The sequence below is a fragment of the Mesoplodon densirostris genome, chromosome 11, assembly GCF_025265405.1.
Source record: "Mesoplodon densirostris isolate mMesDen1 chromosome 11, mMesDen1 primary haplotype, whole genome shotgun sequence".
Taxonomy (NCBI): domain Eukaryota; kingdom Metazoa; phylum Chordata; class Mammalia; order Artiodactyla; family Ziphiidae; genus Mesoplodon; species Mesoplodon densirostris.
In genome coordinates this window covers 4,974,967-4,996,055 of record NC_082671.1, presented here as the reverse complement: position 1 = coordinate 4,996,055, position 21,089 = coordinate 4,974,967, and the positions used below count along the sequence as shown (strand labels likewise).

At 51.9% G+C, this 21,089-nt stretch overlaps 2 protein-coding genes across 10 annotated transcripts; one reads left to right on the top strand and one right to left on the bottom strand.

Moving 5' to 3' along the window:
- Positions 1-355: 355 nt before the first annotated feature.
- On the bottom strand, positions 356-8,253 carry RHNO1 (RAD9-HUS1-RAD1 interacting nuclear orphan 1). 5 transcript variants are annotated; one of them, XM_060113336.1, is made up of 3 exons: positions 8,231-8,253; positions 2,190-2,441; positions 356-1,128 (listed from the first exon to the last, which is right to left on the bottom strand). In XM_060113336.1, exons 2-3 carry the CDS (start codon positions 2,355-2,357, stop codon positions 574-576), a joined length of 723 nt encoding a protein of 240 aa, XP_059969319.1. In that variant the 5' UTR covers positions 2,358-2,441; positions 8,231-8,253; the 3' UTR covers positions 356-573. The 5 variants fall into 5 exon arrangements, with proteins under 5 accessions (XP_059969319.1, XP_059969315.1, XP_059969316.1 ...); XM_060113332.1 differs by lacking the exon at positions 8,231-8,253 and adding an exon at positions 7,610-7,673; XM_060113333.1 differs by lacking the exon at positions 8,231-8,253 and adding an exon at positions 7,545-7,610.
- Positions 7,774-20,636, top strand: FOXM1 (forkhead box M1). 5 transcript variants are annotated; one of them, XM_060113324.1, is made up of 12 exons: positions 7,774-7,969; positions 8,237-8,313; positions 8,998-9,129; positions 9,997-10,545; positions 11,141-11,292; positions 12,950-13,150; positions 14,157-14,285; positions 14,900-14,944; positions 15,491-15,560; positions 15,708-15,883; positions 17,956-18,042; positions 18,668-20,636. In XM_060113324.1, exons 4-12 carry the CDS (start codon positions 10,044-10,046, stop codon positions 19,676-19,678), a joined length of 2,373 nt encoding a protein of 790 aa, XP_059969307.1. In that variant the 5' UTR covers positions 7,774-7,969; positions 8,237-8,313; positions 8,998-9,129; positions 9,997-10,043; the 3' UTR covers positions 19,679-20,636. The 5 variants fall into 5 exon arrangements, with proteins under 5 accessions (XP_059969307.1, XP_059969306.1, XP_059969311.1 ...); XM_060113323.1 differs by lacking the exon at positions 8,998-9,129; XM_060113328.1 differs by lacking the exon at positions 8,998-9,129 and having other exon boundaries at positions 17,956-18,080; positions 18,668-18,712.
- The last annotated feature ends 453 nt before the right edge of the window (positions 20,637-21,089 follow it).

Genomic DNA, 21,089 nt, shown 5'->3' with positions numbered 1-21,089 from the left:
AAAAATTCAAAACATAGTAACCCTAAGTAGCCTATGTCCCCTTTATCTCCCTTGGTCCCACTGACTCATTAAAACAGGCTTGCTGCCCTTTCTTCATCCAGCCCTCTCAGCAGGTGAGCCAAGGCTGCAGAGACAGCGGCTCAACTACAAAAAGTCCCAGTTTGCTTCGAGTTTTTCCGTGCATCTGGTTACAGAGGAAGTGGTCACTGAGTCGGTACTCAGACATGTGGAATGAATTAGTTTGAATGAGGTGTTTAAAAGGATGAACAAGCAGTGGTTAAAGGGAACAATTAGGAAAGACCATTTGTAGAGGGGGCAGTACCGCTGCATTAGTGACAGAAGCAGGGCTCTCTCCAAACTTTCTGCAGCCATTTATTTATTTACAGACTTTGTAAAGTTACAAGATATTTAAAAAATTTAAACAGCTAATACAAGGAAAATATGAAGTGAACTGTTTATGACACTAAAAACTGTTTATGACACAAGGTATTTTAAAAAGCCAATCTGGGAATTCAATTCCCTTTGGACTCCAGCAATCAATTTCTTGAGACCACGGATGTCCGAGAAACCCAGTCAGTTTTTCACAAGGAACTGGTTTCTGCTCAGCTTCCCCCTCTCCCTGAGGTAAGTGAACAGGTGTTGGCGCCTCCTCCATGTGACCTTTATCCCGTACTTCTCCTCAGGAGTGTCTTTAACCAGAACAGGCCCGGGCTCTGGGCTCTTGGGCGTGCTCGTGTGAAGGGAGCAGCTGGGAAGGCTGTTTTCCCTCTGCTCCGAGGGAATGGGCCCTCCCTGCCCTGAGGACTCTGCGCTCTGGATATCCGGTGGAATGAACACATAAGGGAAGTTCTGAAGTGCATGTGCAGACAGCTCCCCACAGCTTTGGGGGCTGAGCATGGGAACCAAGGGCTTTCCAGAAATGTCCTTTTCTGGTTGACTGAGACAGTCCCTGATTAGGGGGATACCAGGTCTGGCTGAACTGGCAGAAGACTGTGGACTCTCAAATGTTAGGTGTGGAAACTTGGAGCTGGTAGATTTTCGACTTGAACGCCTTGCCTGGTCTCGGCAATGACGTTTCCTGTTGACTGGCAACCAGCTTTCTGCTGTTGTATCAAACTGAGGTGATACCTAAGGATTCCAAAAGAAAAAAAAAAAAAGTGAAGAGAGCCAACTACCAAATACAAACCTAAGGAAACTGCATCCCATGACCAGAATCCTAAATGGGGGCCCATAACAGCAATGGACACAAAACAAAAGCAGCTGTCTATTTGGATAACAGTATCCAAGGGATACGGGCTTTGGGCAAGTTACTCAATCTCCCTGGCTTTCGGTTCCCTCCTGTGCAAGAAAGGGGACAATGCCTCTTTCGCTTCATCGTACCGTACGGCTGCAACACGCTTAACTGTCTACCTTTCAACTCTGAGAGCGGGCCCAGCAGTCTTATTCACCATTGATCCCCAGCCCTAGCAGAGCACCTGGCACCAAGAAGGCCCCAGTGGAGGACGAAGGGCTGAAGGAAAGAACCGGGAGTGAGACCAGGCATGGAAAGCAAGCAGCAGGGGGCCTGGCACATAGTGAGGACTCGATACGTGTTCACGTGTTCATTCCTCCTCATCAACAGGGTTCTAACATTTATGTTTCTTCCCCCGTCCTGAAGCCAGAGCTCTGGTTCTCCCCAGCAATCGTGGGCAAAGCACATTTAGTAAGCACTCTTAGGCTTTTGTCTGGCCCTTCTGCTACACTACTTCCCTGACATGCCGTAGCTATGTTCTCTTCCCAGGGCTTTTAAACTGTCAAAATAGAACATATGGCATTTCTGAGGATTTTTCTTCAACGTTTGGTCATTTAAACAGTAAATAGAGTACTCAGCTAAAAACTCCGTCTCACGGGAAGCTCAGGGAACAATCTCATTTTTTACTGCTTCTGACATTTCTCTGGCTTTCTCACCCAGCTGCTGGATAGTGAAACTTTTATACTGAACTCTTACAGAGGAACGTGGGGCGCGGGAAAGACTCCAATTCCAGTCAACCCACGCCTCAGTCTGAACTCAGGAATGATAAACCAGAGAACGTGGCTGAGGACAGACAGAAGGAGTACACCACCTCCTTGTCCCTGCGCCTGCGAGTCTCCACATGGCAGTGTGAGAAGCCTGGCAGAGGAAAAGCCAAGGCAAGAATCCCATGGCCTACCCAGGAAGTGATGGTGCTGTGGTCAACGGGCTTGCTGGGCACCTGTCTAGTGTGGGTGATAGGAAGCTGGGGAGACTCAGAGCAGTGTTTGGGGCCCTCCAGTGGTTGTTGGTAGAATAGCAGCTGGGGTTTCTGGGAAATTTGGCGGCGTTTTTTCCTGGGAGGCATCAATAGGTGAGGGTAGAGCAGTTAGTAACTGCATGATGCTGGCTGTCGTCAGGTCCAGGGAGAGACTCCACTTCCAACCCATGCCTGCGGAGAAGAAACAAAAGCTGGGAGAAAACAATCTGCTGATTCCCCAGCTCTTCCTCACACTCTGCCAGCCGATTCTGCTAGCAGCCAGCGGCCCTACCCCAAGACTGTGGGGTGGTACACCTACACCACCAAGGCAATACACAGTAGTTTCACACTCAACAACGTTCGTTCAATGAACACTTATCGAGCACGTGCTAAGCACCATGCTGGGTGTTGGGAGTTTAAAGATGAATAACCAACCACTTATCCCACGATCATTTACGGGGTGCCAAGCACTTGTAGAGACACAGACTGCCCCTGCCTTCAAAGAGCTGGGAGTCTAACAGAGGGAGACAGACAATTACAATAATGAGAGCCGTGCTCCCTTGCACTCCCCCCAGGGGAGGCCTTCTGGAGAGGGTGATACCTGATCTAGGTATAGAAGGGCTAGGAAAAGCCAAAGAACAGGGGGCGCTCCAGGCTGAGCAGCAGCACACACCAAGGCAGAGACAGGAAGGGGCGTTGCGAGTCCAGGCACTCAGACTCCATGGAGCTGGACACAAGGCACGAAAAGACAAAAGGCAAGACCTGAGGCGGGACGTGGTGTCAGGCTCAGGGCAGAAAACCAGGCGGACCATCTGAGTTTGGACTCTGGCCTAAGTAGTCACTGAAGATTTTCCAGCAGACGGATATGATCACACTTGGATTTTTTTTTTAACTTTACCCCAGATAATTTCAAACATACAAAAAAATAGTTAATAATATAATGAGCTCCCATGTGCCCATCACCCAGCTACAACCATCAACCCATGACCAATCACATCCCATCCACTTCCCCTACCCCTTTATTATTTTGAAAATACTATGTTCCCAGTCATGATATCATTCCTAGTAACACAACTAACATATATAAATATACATATTTATATACAATATTTATATACTATACATTAATATATATTTATATGTGTAAATTCCTTAAATAGTAAATATCAAATATTCAGTGTTCAAATCTTCAGCTGTCTACTAGGTGCCATACTTGGTTTTTGTTTGCTTTTGTCTTTTAGACAGATCATCCAGGCAACAGTGTGAAAGGCGAGATCAAGTGCCCCGGAAGCAGGGGGACCAGTTAGAAGGTAACTGTGTTGCCTGAGAACCGATGAAGCCGGAACCTGGGCGGTGTCAGCAGAGGTGGGAGGCGGGAGGCAGAGGCAGGGCCAACAGGACCCACAAAGGAATAACAAGTCTGAGAACGCGTCCAGTGGGTCTAGCCCCCACATCAGTTTTAATAAGGGTTCTGTCAGTGGGTTGGTGGGATGGAAGTTTGAGTCGAGAGGTGAATGGGTGGTGCCACCGGGCATCCTGGAGGGAGAGGCACACAGCAGGGCAGACTGGTTCCATTATACAGCATGATTCCTTCATTCAGTCAACAAGAGCAAAGCAACATACTCTGATTTATGTCACTGGGAAGTGGAGATACATGTAAAGAGAAATCAGGACGAAGTCTCTACCCTCAAGAAACAAACATTTTAGGAAGAACACAGGTAATAAATACATCCATTTGTTCACTCATTCATTCAGCAAATATTTACTGAGTGCCCACCGTGTTTTGGGCACTGTTACAGGTGCTAGAAATATATAGCAGGTTACAAAATTAAATCCCTGACCTCATGGCGCTTACATCTAGTTGGGAAGTGATTAGAGGTACAGAGAAAAGTGAAACGGTGTAAGGGGTTGAGCTGACCCAGTGCTACTTTAGACAGGGTCGTCGGGGAAGGCCCATCTGAAATATGATATTTGAGCAAAGACCTGAATGAAGAAAGGAGAACAAGCAGACAAGAGAAAGATGTGAGAAAGAATATTCCAGACTGAGAGAACCATTAAGTGCAAAGACCACAAGAGGGGAATGTGTCTGACTTGTTCAAGAAGCAGTAGGGTCAGCATGGCTGAACTGGAGAGTGGTAGGAGGTGAAGCCAGTTCACGTGACACAGGGTTAAGGCAAGGGTAAGGACTGGGCTGAATTATTCTTAGTGCAAGAGGAAGTCACCGCAGGGCTCTGGACAGGGAAGTAACACAGTCCGATTTATACTTTTCAAAGATAGCTCTAGGTGCTTTGTAGGAAAGGTGGGTTGGGAAGAGGGGGGACAGAGAAAGGAGGCAGAGAAGCGAGGGGGAGGCTCTTGCAGGAGCCCAGCGGGGAGATGACAGTGGTAACAACCGCTCCAGGGAGAAGGGCTGAAGTTCACGCCTCGCTCAAAGTCCCCAGCCTCCTGGGGACGCCACATCGTTCAGCAGTCCTACCGTGTCCTTGATCAACTCATTTCCCACAAAGGTTATCTTAAAACTTTCCCACTGTCTTAAAACTTCAGAACTCTTCTTCTCTCCACACCAACCGCCTTACATCCTACTTCACAAAGAACACAGGAGACATCAAAGGAAACACTCTCATCTTCCAGAGGCAAACACACAAACCTCAGTCTATCTGCATCCATCCTCTTTCTTTCTGCTGTAACTAGAGGTCAGTCCCTTTTGCTACTGTGGCCTCTCCCTCTGGCTGGGCTTTGGAGCCTTCCTCACTCTACATGCCTTTCCCAGGCAATCGTCTGCTGACATGTCAATAACCACCTGGAAGTACATGAGTCAAGCATTTCTATATTTGGCTTAGAATTCTCCACACTCAGGACCCAAATATTCCACTGCCTACGCGACAGCAACTAGATGTCTCAAATGCACCTCAAACTCAAAGCATTTACAACTGAATTCATGCTCATTTCCCTTGCACCCCCCTCCGTAAAAGTGATCATCTTCCAGGGCCCTTGCTCGGGGAATGGTATCATCATTCATCCAGCTATGCCACCAAAAACCTTGACATTTACCTTTTCCCTCTACTATCCAACCCAACACCAAGCCCTGTCAATCCTACCTCTTAAACATGTCTTCAAAAATACCCCTCTCTCGGGCTTCCCTGGTGGTGCAGTGGTTGACAGTCCACCTGCCGATGCAGGGGACACAGGTTCGTGCCCCGGTCCGGGAGGATCCCACATGCCGCGGAGCAGCTGGGCCCGTGAGCCATGGCCACTGAGCCTGTGCGTCCAGAGCCTGTGCTCCGCAACGGGAGAGGCCACAACAGTGAGAGGCCCGTGTACTGCAAAAAAAAAAAAATACCCCTCTCTCGAGGAGGGCAGTTGGGGGGAGGGCGCAAAATGGATGAAGGGAGTCAAGAGGTACAAACTTCCAGTTATGAAATAAATACGTCATGGGATGTAATGTACAGTGTGGTCACTATAGTCAATATTGTATTTCAAATTTGAAAGTTGCCAAGAGAATCTTAAAAGTTTTCATCACAAGAAAAAAAGTTTTTTGTCACTCTGTATGGTGACAGATGGTAACTAGACTTACTGTGATCATTTTGAGGTGTAAATAGGTAATCATTATGTTGTACACCTGATACTAACATAATGTGTTATGTCAATTATACTTTGGGGAAAAAAACAGATTTGTGGGTTTTAGTGACAGTTCAGTATTAAATGTGGGATCAGAATCAATGGCAATCTATTTTTTGAGACTTATTCAACTCAAAACTTGATAAAAGCATTCCTCCTTTGTTAAAAGATAATAATCTTACCCTACGCCTCTTTCCCTCTCTCTCCACCACCCTTCAAGTCCCAACAGTTCTGACTGCAATAGCCTAACTGGTCTACCCTAACCTCTGGCACCCCCTGCAGGGGGACCTTTTTAAATTGCAAATCTGATCTTGACTCACACTCCTGCTTAAAATTTTTGAGTTTTGGGTAAGGACCAAACTCCTAGTGGTGGCTGAGGTCCTGTGGCTCTGGTTCCAGCTTCATCTCACACACACTCCAGTGCAGGTCTCTTAGCTCAAACCCCTCAGATATTCTTCAGCCTTTGTGCCGCCCACGCTTCCCTCCTGCGGCTTGGCCCTGCACACCTCATTCCCTTGGCTTGGAGGGTCTCCCTCCCGTATCTGCATAAAGGCCTCAGATCTCAGATGAAGCTTTAGTTCATCAGAAATACCTTTCTCCTGGGACTCCCCTGGTGGCGCAGTGGTTAAGAATCCGCCTGCCAATGCAAGGGGACATAGATTCGAGCCCTGGTCCAGGAAAAACCCACATGCCGCGGAGCAAGTAGAAGCCCGTATGCCACAACTACTGAGCCTGGCTCTAGAGCCCACAAGCCACTACTACTGGGCCCATACGCCTAGAGGCCGCGCTCAGCAACAAGAAAATCCACGGCAATGAGAAGCTCGCGCACCGCACCGAACCGGAGACTCCATAGCCCGTGCTCGCCCCAGCTAGAGAAAATGCCCCAACGCAGCCAAAAATTAATTTATTTATTAAAAAAAAAGAAATGCCTTTCTCACCTACCATAAGGCAAGATCCCCTTATTTACATACTCAAAGTTATCCCTGAGCTCTAAGTTATCACTTCGCAGCTGTAATTCTCCACTTGATTAAATAAGCAATTCGCTGCGAATCTGTCTGAGCTCCTCTCTGCTCCCATCAGACCGTAAGCGCAGGAGAAAGACCCCGTCTTCCACTTCATCCTAGCGCGGCCTGGCACATGGTAGGTGCTCAACTAAACGTGTTGACGAAGTTAGTAGATAAAGTCCTTTACTACAAAGAAAAGACTGCGGGGGTGTGGGGCGGGAGGAGATCAAAACTCGAAGATTCAGGGTGGAGGCAGGGTTCACCGTGTGCGAATAATTTTTCAGGAGGGAACCTGACGAGGTCGTAACTACGCTCCAGGAGCCCTCAGGCCGCTCGGGGGCCCGCGACGATCGCTGGTCGGAGGTCAACGGAGGACAGTCCCCCCAGCGAGGGGGGAAGAGCCCGGGGCGGCGGGCGCAGCGCAGCCGGGCGGGGCGGCCCGGGGTCCCCACTGTCCCTGGGGTCCCCCGCGCCCCGCCGCCGCGGAGCCCTCCTGCGCTCTCCCCACGAGCCGCCCGCCTCGTCCGTCTCACCCGCCGCCGATCCGCCCGCCAGCCCGCCAGGTCCGCACGCCGCTCTGTCTGCCTCACCCGCCGCAGACCAGCCCGCCCGGCTCGCACGCTGCTCCGCCCGCCTCACCCGCCCGACGAGGCCGCCATTCCGCCCGCCTCACCCGCCCGGCTGGGCTGCCTCGCCAGCCGCTCCGTCCGCCTCAACCGCCCGGTCGGGCTGCCTCACCTGATCTTCCCGCCGCCGCCCCGCCCGCCTCAACAGCCAGGCAGGGCCCGCCCGCCCGCCGCCGCCGCCGCCGCCGCCGCCGCCGCCGCCGCCGCCGCCGGCATCCCGGCTGAACGCGGAGACAGGGCCGGCGCTGATTGGCCACGCCCGTCACGTGACAGCAACGCTCCGCCGGCGCCAATTTCAAACAGCGGAACAAACTGAAAGCCTCAGAGCGGGACCCCACCCCCGGCCCGGGACCCCCTCCCCACTTCCCGGGATCCCGGGATTCCCCGCCCCGCAGCCGGGGTCGCGGCCCGGCCTGCCGCTGGGAGCAGCGCGGGGCCGCCCGGAGCCGGCGTGTTCGGCGGTGCAAGCGAGGTGAGTGGGCGGCGTGCGAGAGGCCGGGGCCGGGAGTACGCGGAGGGCTGGCTCCGGACGGGGCTGGCGACGGTGCGCGGCGCTGCTGCATCCAGCCTCCCGGCCCTCCTCACCTCTCCCGCTGAGCGCCCCCGGCCTTCCCCCGGGAGGAGGGGCGGCCCGCTTGCTCCGGCAGACGGCGGCTGGGGTCCCTCTGAGCTTACTGCGCTGGGAGCCGAGGCCGACCTGCTCGCACACTCCCCTGAACCCCGTTGCTCTCACCTCTAGGCCTCCACTCCGCCCTTTCCCAGGACCCTCCTCCGGGTTCCGGAGACCCCCGCAGCCTAGCCCTGGTCTGGATGTGGGTGAGTCCCGGGAGCCGCTCCGGAAGTCTCCGGGCTAGAAGGTGTTGGCAGTGGTAGCAAGAGGCTGGTCAGAGTAGAAGGGAAAATTAAGCTTTAGACCAGGAAGATATCTTTTGCGGGTGGGGAGCGAATACTAGTAAATACTAGTATCTACTGGTTGATGGGTGGAGGGAGGGAGGCCGGAAGAGATAGGAGGTGGAAGTAAAACTGAGATTTGAAGGTAGAGGAAACCTAGATATACAGGAAAAGGAGGCAGAGTGGAGAGGGTCTGTGGATTCTAAGCAGATGGCAAATGTCAGACGAGTGTGACAGTCAATTTTAGGGAGATGGCAGATATCCTAAAAAAGGGACAGCCCATCCCTCTGTCCCTCAGAGTACCTCTCAGTGGAATTTCACAACTTTACACAGTGGTAGAGTATTCCACAGATCTGTTAAAATCAAAAAACGCAATTTTAAAAAGATAAAACAGTTTTCCTTAACACTACAAAACCACCTTAGCACACTGAAGACAGCACAGTCTGTTAGTCAGGAGACAGGGGTAACAGTCTCGGTTCTGGAAGAGAAATTAAGCGATACAGTCACATGCTTAGAAAGTCAAAATATGAATAAGCACAGGCAAGTACTAAAATGTCACTATATAAATAGTTCGCAAATTGTAAAAGAAAAATGTATTTTTTTTTTAAGAAAGGCAAGGGTAATAGCCTGTGAAATGATGTCACCCCTTAGCGTTACCCTGGGCCTTGAGTAGAGCAGTTTCCCTCTGATCTGAGGTCTTGTGAGCTGGAAGATGATTTCTTCAGTGGTGTGACAATAACGGTACAATCTGCCTTTTTCCTCTGATTCTGTGGGTTCAGATCCTTTCATTTGTAAAGTAAGATGGAATAAAAAACATGTGGTCTGGGGCCTCCCTGGTGGCGCAGTGGTTGAGAGTCCGCCTGCCGATGCAGGGGATACGGGTTCGTGCCCCGGTCTGGGAGGATCCCATATGCCGCGGAGCGGCTGGGCCCGTGAGCCATGGCCGCTGGGCCTGCGCGTCCGGAGCCTGTGCTCCGCAACGGGGGAGGCCACAACAGTGAGAGGCCCGCATACCGCAAAAAGAAAAAAAAAAAAAAAAAAAAAAAAACATGTGGTCTACGCAAGAATGGATTATGGGATCAGAGTCTTGTCAGGATGTCCTATTCCAGCGTTCCCATCCCAATAGTCACTGCAAGTGATCTGTGTTACAGTAGGAAATAAGAGACATCTCCACATTTTTGTAGCTTCCCTATTTATTTCTGTAGCTAAACATTCTTTTTTGGCCACGCCGCGTGGCATGTGGCATCTTAGTTCCCTGACCAGGGATTGAACCCTCACCCTCGGCAGTGAAAGCACCCAGTCCTAACCACTGGACCGCCAGGGAATTCCCCAAACATTCTTAAGCTCCTAGAGCTTTGACTATGTTGACCTACAGCCCACCTAATCCCACTTTCCCCCTTTGAATTTCTTCTGTTTGCTTCAGTTTTAACTTTTGTCGGTAGAACTCATCTCCCTGTTGTCTGTGGCCTTTACACAGCCCCGAGGGGTATTCACCTGGGCCTGTGGACCCATGCTCCTGGTCATGTGATGAGGAAGACCCCTCCCTAACAGAACCTCCTTCTCAGCCTAATCAGCCTCTGACCTCCTGCTGCCCCTTGCACTTTCCAGGGTCCATGCTTGTCATTCTCAATGGAGAGTGAAAGCACAGATTCATAATGAAAACCAGCCCCCGTCGGCCATTGATTCTCAAAAGACGGAAGCTGCCCCTTCCCGTTCAGAATGCCCCAGGTGACACATCAGAAGAGGAGCCTAAGAGGCCCCCTGCCCAACAAGAGCCTGCTCAACCGCAGGCCTCCAAGGAGGTGGCAGAGTCCAACCCCTGCAAGTTTCCAGCCGGGATCAAGATCATTAACCACCCGACCATGCCCAACACCCAAGTGGTGGCCGTCCCCAAGAATGCCAATATCCAGAGCATCATCACAGCACTGACTGCCAAAGGGAAGGAGAGTGGCAGCAGTGGGCCCCATAAATTCATCCTCATCAGCTGCGGGGGAGCCCCCACTCGCCCTCCAGGACCCCAGCCTCAAGCCCAAGCCAGCCATGATGCCAAGAGGACAGAAGTGATCACCGAGACCCTGGGACCAAAGTCTGCCTCCAAGGACGTGAATCTTCCTAGACCACCTGGAGCCCTTCCTGGGCAGAGATGGGAGAACTGTGGTATGTGGTCTGTAAGGCAAAGGGGTGAGGAGATAGCCTTCCCTGTCCCTGGTGAGGACTGCAGTCTGCCACATGGATGCTTAGGACACACAGGCGTCTGCCCGAACCGGGGGAAAGTCTTGCCTTTCTTCATCCTAAAACCTTGACCCGGATCCTTTGGGCACTGTCAAAGGGGTTGCAATGTAATGTAGCATTTCTACTCCCTTCTTTACATTGGAAAAGGATTTGTTTATCGTTTCTAGTTATCCTCTGCATTGACCACATAAGGAAATAGGAATCTTTCTCCATCTTAATGAAGGAGAAAGCATGAGAAGGAAAAGTGACTTTCTTTGTTGAGATGCTCAATCATGCTTTTATAAGGTTGCCTTGACCCATCTCTAAGGCTCAGTGTGGCTCAGACTGAAATGCAACTTGAACCGTGCTCCTGAATTTCTCCCGAAATCCTAATGGGGCGGAGTACCCGAGAGGCCACAGTAGAGTCAGCATGTGCTCCCTGTCCCTCAGGGCAGAGGTGATCCCTAACTGCCAACTTCACTGCGCCTGCTGGGCTCGGGATCAGGCAGCTAAGCGGCGTCTTGGGTTGTTTCCCCTGTAGCTGGTGGCGAGGCAGCCGGCTGCACGCTAGACAACAGCTTGACCAACATGCAGTGGCTTGGAAAGATGACCTCCGATGGGCTGGGCTCCTGCAGCATCAAGCAAGAGGTGGAGGAAAAGGAGAATCGTCACCTGGAGCAGAGTCAGGCTAAGGTGAACTGTCCCGTCGCTCCCTAGGGCAGTCAGAGCCAGTTCAGGGAGTTTCTAAGAAGGGAAGTCAAGTGGCCTGTGGAGTAGAATTTCCAAGTTCTGGTATTAGCACTCACTTAGTGTGATTCTCTCTAATTTGGAGCTCCCTTTCTACCTGGGATCTTCCCACCCCCCCTCCCTCGCCCCTATCTGTGAAATTTCCTTGAGGGCAGACTCCTCTGGCTCACTCTGTACCCCGTCAGCACTGGGTTTAGTACTGTGCCCTTAGTAGGTGTTGAGTAAGTATTCAGGAAATAATGAAGAGGTCTCAGTTTGGAAAGCCACTTGAACTTTAAAGAGGTATCTCAACAGTATGAAAAGAATACGGCATTTTTAACAAGATTGTTTTATTAGAAGATAAATTAATAGCAAATAAAATGAGTTAGTTGTGAATTTTAAATACCTCTCCAGCAATCAAACTTGATTTGACCCATTTGTGTGGCCTGGGTTTGTTCTTCATGGTTGCCCTTTGTATATACCCTTTAACCCATCATTCAACAATTTTTATTTTTTTATCTTTTTATTTTTTCCTTAAATAATTTCTATTTTTTTAACATCTTTATTGGAGTATCATTGCTTTACAATGATGTGTTAGTTTCTGCTTTATAACAAAGTGAATCAGCTATACATATACGTATATCCCCATATCTCCTCCTTCTTGCATCTCCCTCCCACCCTCCCTATCCCACCCCTCTAGGTGGTCACAAACCACGGAGCTGATCTCCCTGTGCTATGTGGCTGCTTCCCACTAGCCATCTGTTTTACATTTGGTAGTAAATATAAGTCCATGCCACTCTCTCACTTCGTCCCAGCTTCCCCTTCCTCCTCCCTGTGTCCTCACGTCCATTCTCTACGTCTGCGTCTTTATTCCTGTCCTGCCCCTAGGTTCTTCAGAACCCCTTTTTTTTTTTTTTAGATTCCATATATATGTGTTAGCATACGGTATTTATTTTTCTCTTTCTGACTTACTTCACTCAACAATTTTTAAAAGGGAAAATTTACGTGGATGTGTACATAGTGAAAACTGAGCTGTTCACTTAGAACTTGTGTACTTTACAAAGTTATAGCTCAATTTTCTAAAATGTGGATGATCAGATCTTTGCCTGCGACTTAGCCAGATGTGTGCCCTGCTGACGTTTCTCTGTCCCATACCCTTGGGAATATTTCTCTTGTACAAACATTGAAAGGAGATGGATTTATTCACATCATATCAGTAGAAATCAGGCTAAGACCTAGGTCCCTCGACGCTCAGGTCTGGAAAATGGGTGTAGTTTTAACATACAGATGATGCTTTAAGAGTCATAATATGTACCCAGACTTTCCTGAGAGGTTTCAACTGACAAAGACTGGACTTCTAATTATTATTGGGCAATATCTTCAAAAAAATGACCGATGACAGAGAAGTGGTTCTATGTTTGGAGACTGGATTAGATCACCTCTAAGATTCTTCCTAAGCCTAAAATTTTATTCTGTGGAATAGTGGTCTCAGATGATTTGTTTCCAGTACAACTCTGTGGGATAAAATGTTTCTCTAGGGGATGTTCTTTGGGGTGGAGTGGGTGAGGGAGGTCTTGTGAACTCTCTGTGTCATTGCCTTTTCTCTTTCCCTTTGGCTTCTCAGAACGCTCAGGTTGAGGGGCCCCTGGGAGCATCGGCATCCTGGCCGGACTCCGTGTCTGAGCGGCCACCCTACTCTTACATGGCCATGATACAATTTGCCATCAACAGTACGGAGAGGAAGCGCATGACCCTGAAAGACATCTACACTTGGATCGAGGACCACTTCCCCTATTTCAAGCACATCGCCAAGCCAGGCTGGAAGGTACCGTGTCCTGTAACAGCCACAGTCAAGGTCAGTCCGGCCCAATAGTTTGTCTGCATGGAAGGGCAGTAGTCTGTGTCTGGTGCGGAGGGAGCAGTTAAGCGCCAAGGATGCTAGAACCTTAACAACCGTATCTTTTGTGTTGGGACTCGATCCTGCCGAATCCAGACCAAATCATCACTAACAGCCCTGTAACCACTTCATCTGTCGCTACCCTGGGTTGAAGGAGACTCTTCAGTACAGCACAGAGCCCACTTCTGTGCTGCACTGAACAGCAGCTGGAGCGACTAAGTAGCTTTGTGAAAAGATATTAATGAAAAACAAAATCTGTAAGCCCCACGATCCAAAGATTCACCTTCTGTAAAGTCACATTTCTTCTCCAGAAGGCGGGGATCTTCTCTTCCTCCTGCTCACGGGAACACAGATGCCTGGGAGCCATAGCTCACACGGGACTCAGAGCCACAGCGTAGGTGCCCCAACAGCCGCTCTGTCCCAGGCCAAGGGGCTTTTGTATTGTTTTCCCCATAGCAGGACAATTAACCTCACACTCACCTCACCTGAATTCCCCAGCATCATAATTTTTTTTTGGCCATGCCATGTGGCTTGTGGGATCTCAGTTCCCCAACCAGGGACTGAACCCAGGCCACAGTAGTGAAAGCCCAGAATCCTAGCCACTAGGCCACCAGGAAGCTCCCTGGCATCATAATTTCTTCCCTCGCCTCTCTGGCTACTGGTTATCACCAACAGCCTCACTCCTCTTTCCCAGCCCCTGACAGCTGTCCAGGTCCCTGCTTTATCACCCCCTCAGGAACGGCCCCAGTCTCTGTCCCCACTGGTCAGACGGGTTGATGGCTCAGGTTGCCAGCTCTGCCATGCGGAGTGTCACAGGAGCTACCAATAGGCAAGGTTACAAGGACACAAAGCCTGGGCCTGATTTCCTTGGGGGACATCGGCGGTAGTGTTTCCAAAGCCAAAGTAGCTGATGAGTGGCGTCCTCTACTTTCAGAATTCCATCCGCCACAACCTCTCTCTCCACGACATGTTTGTCCGCGAGACGTCTGCCAACGGCAAGGTCTCCTTCTGGACCATTCACCCCAGTGCCAATCGCTACTTGACACTGGACCAGGTGTTTAAGGTAAGCATCCTGGTTTTGTCCAAATAGGGCTGGTGATGGAGGTCATGAGATCCATCGCAAAAGGAAAGAAGTCCTCTTGGGATGAGCTTATCCGATCAGGGTAGAGTTAAAGGCCAGCCAGCCCGTAAGGGATGGCACACTTCTCTGCTAGACCAGGCCACAGAGAGGACTCTGATCCAAAAACGGGACCTCCTGGGGCAGTGTTGCGCTGTGATAAGAACTGCCTGGAACACTTGTTAAAATACAGCCTCGTAGGCCCCTCTCTTGGGGCTTCTGACTCAGTAGGCCTGGGATGGGCCCAGGAACATGTGTTTTTAGCAAGAATCTCAGGTGATTCTTACAGATAAAGTCTGGGAAACCTGGTTTTTAAAAAGCCCTTCTTTAGGCCGGAGAGCAGAAACGAAGCCCCCAGAATCTCTTGTCAGAAGCGACTGCTTTGGAGTTTCAGAGTGCCCAGAAGGGTGCCGCTAGCTGCCCTCGTTCTCCCGGGAGGGACCATTGTTGAGGGTGGCCCTCGGCGTCCATCAGGAATAGGTTTGCCCAGTCTGGTCAGCTTGACTGCACTGGTGGTAACTTCGTCTCGTTTCTCTCCCACGATGCCTGACCACCACCAGCCACTGGACCCAGGGTCTCCACAATCGCCCGAGCACTTGGAATCAGTAAGATTCTTTCCCTCCTGCTCGGGGCTCGGCCTTGTTTCCTTTCCACGCTCAGCATGGCTTTGGTGACAGGGACAAGACATTAGCAGGAAAGGGAGCCTGTGGCTGGGTGCCTGCCAGCCCTGAACGCAGAGCACCTGAGCTGCTGGGTGTTCAGGACACGTGACCTCCACCTCCTCTTGCTCCCATGGGCTCGTCACGGTGCCCCAAGCACCGCGGTGCGTGGCAGGAGGACCCGCCATAGTATCCCTGCAACATGGTGACCACGGTGCATGGCACAGGCCTGGAGGGCGGCCGTCTTTGCTCTCACTTCTCTACCTGGCTTTTCTCTGCCCCTCATAGAGCTCCATGCTTTGCAACCTGGGGGTGAGGACACCTGGATGAGGTGGTGGGACTGCCCGCTGCCGTGTGTCTGTGCCACCACCTGCCCAGGGCCAGGCGGTCGGTTCGCTCCATGCCCGGTACCGGAGCAGCTGGTGGGGTCGCCTGCCTCGTCCCCCTGCGTCTCTGACCCGGTCTATTTCTCTCCCTCTCTGCCCCAAACAGCAGCAGAAACGACCCAACCCTGAGCTCCGCCGGAACGTGGCCATCAAAACTGAACTCCCCCATGGCGCACGTTAGTATGGGGGAGCCTGGTCCCAGGGGGCTCACCTGTAGGGAGCAGACTCGGGGGTCCCAGCCCAGGGAAGGAGAGCAAAGATCCCATAGCCTGGAAGGGGCCTGTCCCTGGACCGTGCTCCTGACCCCTCCCGGTACCCCCTAGGGCGGAAGATGAAGCCTCTGCTGCCGCGCGTCAGCTCGTACCTGGTGCCCATCCAGTTCCCAGTGAACCAGTCCCTGGTGCTGCAGCCCTCGGTCAAGGTGCCGTTGCCCCTGGCAGCCTCACTCATGAGCTCAGAGCTCGCCCGCCACAGCAAGCGAGTCCGCATCGCCCCCAAGGTCAGTGCCTCGGGTTCTCTCTGAGCAGAGACTCCAGTCAGTTACAGATTCTGCCAAGTGTCCCTTGAGAAGCTTATACATCTAGTTGGTAGACAAGGCACCGATACATAGGAAAATGCAACAGCATTATAAGAACCAGAAAGGAACCTGCCATATGATGTAAGGGTTGTTGGAAGGCCCACACGTGCCTGATGAGTTTATAAGAGTTCAGACAAGGGTGATTATAACAGATGGGCTGGGATGGTTCAGGAAGAGTTCACAAGGGAAGGAGGCTTTACAAAGTAGATTTGGGTAGCAAACAGGTGTGGAGAGGGCCTTTTTTTTTCTTTTTTATATTTTTATTTATTTTTGGCTGCACCACGCAGCCTGAGGGATCTTAGCTCCCCGACCAGGGATCGAACCCTCACCCGCTGCACTGGAAGCGCAAAGACTCAACCACTGGCCCGCCAGGGAGGTCCCTGGAGAGGGCTTTGTAATGGGCATGCCCTGGAGGCCCCCAGTAACAATGGTATAGAGATGGGCTAGTCTAGCTCTGGGTTTCTCAGCCTCAATACAGCTGACATTTAGGGCTGGATAATTCTTTGTTGGGGGTGGAGGGGTGCTGCCCTGTGCACTGAAGGGTGTTAGCAGCATCCCTAGTCCCTCCCCACTGGATGTCTGGAGCACCGCCTGGTGTGACAATTAAAATGTCTCCAGGTGTTGCCAGATGTCCCCTGAGGGGAGTTGCTCCTAGTTGAGCATCAGTGGTCTAGCTCGAGGGCTGAGGACAGTAAGTTAAGACCATGCTGTGATGTAGAGAAGGATTTGCGAGCAGGAGCTGGCCTGTAACAAGTACAGGAAGGGCCCCAGTGCCCCTTTCTCTGAGATGGAAGTAGCAGGGGCTCCAGATAAAGAGCCTTGGGTTTGCTTTTGTTTTTTGTTTTTATTTTGTTTTGTTGTTTTTGGCTTTTTGGTTTTGGGGGGTTTTGGGCCGTACCACACAGCATGCGGGATCCTAGTTGCCGGACCAGGGATCAGACGCACGCCCCCTGCAGTGGAAGCATGGCGCCTTAACCACTAGACAGCCAGGGAAGTCCCTAACGCATTTTTTAAAAATTTATTTATTTTTGGCTGCATTGGGTCTTTGTTGCTGCGCACGGGCTTTCTCTAGTTGCGGCGAGCGGGGGCTACTCCTCGTTGCGGTGCGTGGGCTTCTCATACTGGTGGCTTCTCTTGTTGCGGAGCTCAGGCTCTAGGTGAGCAGGCTTCAGTAGTTGTAGTACACCGGCTCAGTAGTTGTGGCTTGTGGGCTCTAGAGCACAGGCTCAGTAGTTGCGGTGCATGGGCTTAGTTGTTCCACGATATGTGGGATCCTCCCGGACCAGGGCTCGAACTCGTGTCCCCTGCATCGTCAGGCGGATTCTTAACCACTGCACCACCAGGGAAGCCCTGCATTGTTTTTTAATGGCTACATAATATTTCATGGTGTGGCTCTGCCGTACGTTTTCCAACCATTCCGCTTTCATGGGCACATTATGTTTCTAGGTCTTTTTGCCCTATGGCGAACATTGCAATAAATAACTTTGCAAGTATCTTTCTTACTAGTGTTTTTATTTCTGTGGGATAGAGAACCAGACATGAGATTGCTGAGTGAACAGTTATTTTAAAGTTTATTAAATATTGCAAGATTGGCTTCCAGAAAAATCTGTGATAATTCACACATCCACCAACAAGACCTATGTTTGCCAGCCATGGGTGTTATCAGTGTTTTTAATATTTGCCCCTCTGTGGTGTATGAAGGACAGCTCCTTGTTTCATTTTATCTTCCTTTGCTTATCGGTAAGTCAGCACCTGCTCACTGTGTTTGGTCACTGGGAATTTTTCACTGTGAGATGCTTATTTATGGACATGGCCCATCTTCCTATAGGGTTTTGGTAATAATTTGTGATTTCTTTGTTATTAAAATATTAACCTGTCTTTTAAGATATTTTTTACTTCTGTTGTTTGCTTCTTAACTTTGTTTATGGTGTCTCTTGCCACAGAAAGATTTTACATTTTTATGTAGTCAAATATGTCTCTCTTCTCTTTTACAGCTTCTGGGTTTCCAGTCTTGGTTAAGAAGTTCACCCCCCCCCACCTCAGATTGTACATGTAGTCTCCTAGATTCTCTTTCAGGATTTGTACGGTTTTAATTCTTCTGTTTAAGTCTTTGTATATGGTATGAAACAGCCATCCAGTTTTATTTTCTCTCAGATGGATACTAATTATGCCTGCACCATAGGAAACGCTCTGTCTTTTTTTTTTTAATTTTATTATTATTTATTTAATTTATTTATCTTTGGCTGTGTTGGGTCTTTGCTGCTGTGGGCGGGCTTTCTCTAGTTGCGGCGAGCGGGGGCTACTCTTTGTTGCGGTGCGCGGGCTTCTCATTGTGGTGGCTTCTCTTGTTGCAGAGCACGGGCTCTAGGCGCCAGGGCTTCAGGAGTTGTGGCGCACGGGCTTAGTTGCTCCGCGGCATGTGGGATCTTCCCGGACCAGGGCTCGAACCCATGTCCCCTGCATTGGCAGGTGGATTCTTAACCACTGTGCCACCAGGGAAGCCCAGGAAACGCTCTATCTTTTACCCCCAGAATTGAACTACCACCTTCATCATATAGTCTCATATTTAATAGTCTTTAAGACTTTAAAAAGACAAAAGAGGATCAGTACCAGCATGTCACTTGTCTTAGTCATGAACTTGTGTCCCACCTGCTGCCTGGTTGAATCTCCAGACCTGGCTTTCACCTTAACCTGCTTCCCTTCCAGGTGCTGCTCGCAGATGAGGGGGTCGCCCCTCTGCCCACGGCAGGACCAGTGAAAGAGGAGAAGCTCCTCCTTGGAGAAGGGCTGTCTCCTCTGCTTCCAGTCCAGTCCATCAAGGAGGAAGAAGTCCAGCCTGGGGAGGAAACGCCACACTTAGGGAGACCCATCAAAGTCGAGAGCCCGCCCCTGGAAGAGTGGCCCTCGCCCTGCCCATCTGTCAAGGAGGAATCGTCGCCCCCCTGGGAGGATTCGTCCCGCTCCCCCATCCCCAGGCCCAAGAAGTCCTACAGCGGGCCCAAGTCCCCAGCCCGCTGCGTCTCTGACCTGCTTGTCATCAAACGCAGGGAGAGGAGGGAGATGAGCCGGTCTCGAAGGAAACAGCACCTCCTGCCCCCCTGTCTGGACGAGCCGGAGCTGCTCTTCTCCGAGGGCCCCGGGGCTTCCCGAGGAGCCACAGCAGGGCCCTCGCAGCCTGCCTCCCAGCTTGGCTCCTCCCACGAGGAGGGCGGGCCTTTCAAGACACCCATCAAGGAGGTGCTGCCCATCTCCTCCACCCCGAGCAAATCTGCCCTCCCCGTGACCCCCGAACCCTGGAGGCTCACGCCCCCGGCCAAAGTGGGGGGGCTCGATTTCAGCCCCGTACGAACCCCCCAGGGTGCCTTTGGGCCCCTGCCGGACTCGCTGGAGCTGGCGGATCTCAGCACCACCCCGCTGAAAAGCGTCCCCCTCTTTGACTCCCCCCGAGAGCTCCTCAATTCCGAGCCCTTTGACATCACCGCTGACCCCTTCAGCGGCTGTCCCCCCTCAGATATGGAGGTCCCCAAGCCAGGCTCCTCTGAGCCGCAGGTTGCCGGCCTCTCGGCCAACCGTTCCTTAACAGAAGGCTTGGTCCTGGACACGATGAATGACAGCCTCAGCAAGATACTGCTGGACATCAGCTTCCCCGGCCTGGAGGAGGACCTGCTGGGCTCCGACGATGCCAGCTGGGCTCAGTTCATCCCCGAGCTGCGGTAGAGACGGGACCCACACTGCTCAAGCCGGCGGCTCTCTGGGCGCTCGTGGGGCTGGCCTTCCGAGCCCTCTGTGCCAGGACAGCAGGCGGGGGCCGTCTGCTCCTCCAGCCCCACCTGGCCTGGTGACGCCAAGGCAGGCGTCACGCCAGAGCCGCCACTGGGCCTTCTGCAAGCCGCGAGGTCCTGGTGACCAGTCTCCGTGCCACCCACTCCCCAAGAGAATCTGATTCCTCCCTCCCTACTAGGAGCTGTGGGTGGGAACAGCAAAAACAAGGGTGAAAAGAGATGAGGAGCCCCCCTCCCCCGACTTTGCCTCTGTGCCCAGCCGGCCCCCACCTTCCCTGCTCCGGGCAGGGTGGCCCTTGTAAATGTTCCTAATTATCCTCTAATTATAAATGTAAACCTATCTCCTTAGATCATTATCTAGAGACTGCCAGAAGGAGGTTACGATACCAGGAGGTTCAGTTCGCTCCTGTTACTTGCGTTTGGTTCCTGCAGTGGGGAGGGCTGCAGTGCACGGTTCCTTCCAGGGCCCTCCCTCGAGAGGTCCTCACTGTAGGGGCCCCGATACGCAGGTCTGCCTGCCAGGATCCCTCCTACTGCCCCTGCCTCCCACCTGCCCACGTTTCCAAGTCAGCTTTCCTGCAAGAAGAAATCCTGGTGAAAGGGTCTCTTATTATGCGTCAAGAGTGGGGCGGGGGCATGGAGGCACCTGGAGCAGAGTGCGTGCCCAGATGTGCCCGAGAGATGTTTCTCTGATAAGGTCCCTAATCATGCCAGAGAGACGAGTTAGGAGGTAGAGGCCTGCTGGCCTGTCTGCCTGTCTGAGCTGGTGCCGCAGCTTTACAGAGAGCCCAGCTTTACAGAGAGCCGCCCTGGGCCTCAGCTGACCACGTGCACAGCCCCCAGCTCCAAAACACTACTGTAACTACCTACTCAATAAAGCCCAGGGGCACATGCTGGTCTGTGGCGTGCTGGTGTCTGGTTCGTACAGCGTGAGGGGGGTTGGGAAGGAAAGTGGGTGACAGTGAAAGTGGCTGTGACAGGGAAGATGCAAGGCTTGAAGACAACACGGAGCCCTGGAAGGAGAGTGCAAAGGGCTGTGGCCCGGTCACCTCTCTCCCCCACCCTGGCACATCCTCCCAACTCAGCAGTCAATCAGCAGTTTTCCCAGTGCCGGGCCTGCACAGCCAGCCTCTTTTGGGGACCTCTGAACCTGCTGGGTCACTTAGGCCTTCCAGGGCTCCCTGAAGAAAGGCCTACCCAGGGGCACCCGCCCACCAACATTAGGGAAGGATGGGCCCAGTTACAGGCGCCTCATGACCACCTCCATCCCCAACCCGAGGCCTGGGAGCCAGCCTGCCCTGCTTTTCTGCGCCCCACCTCGAAGCAGCTCCTGTTACGAGCCCTAT

Excerpts from the sequence above, each read along its gene's own strand:
- RHNO1 (XM_060113336.1), bottom strand. The coding sequence starts at position 2,357 with ATGCCTCCCAGGAAAAAACGCCGCCAAATTTCCCAGAAACCCCAGCTG. Across the intron at positions 1,129-2,189 it reads ACAGCACCATCACTTCCTGG|GTATCACCTCAGTTTGATAC; the intron begins GTAGGCCATGGG and ends TGGAATCCTTAG.
- FOXM1 (XM_060113326.1), top strand. The coding sequence starts at position 10,044 with ATGAAAACCAGCCCCCGTCGGCCATTGATTCTCAAAAGACGGAAGCTG. Across the intron at positions 11,293-12,949 it reads TGGAGCAGAGTCAGGCTAAG|AACGCTCAGGTTGAGGGGCC; the intron begins GTGAACTGTCCC and ends TTGGCTTCTCAG. Across the intron at positions 13,151-14,156 it reads TCGCCAAGCCAGGCTGGAAG|AATTCCATCCGCCACAACCT; the intron begins GTACCGTGTCCT and ends CTCTACTTTCAG.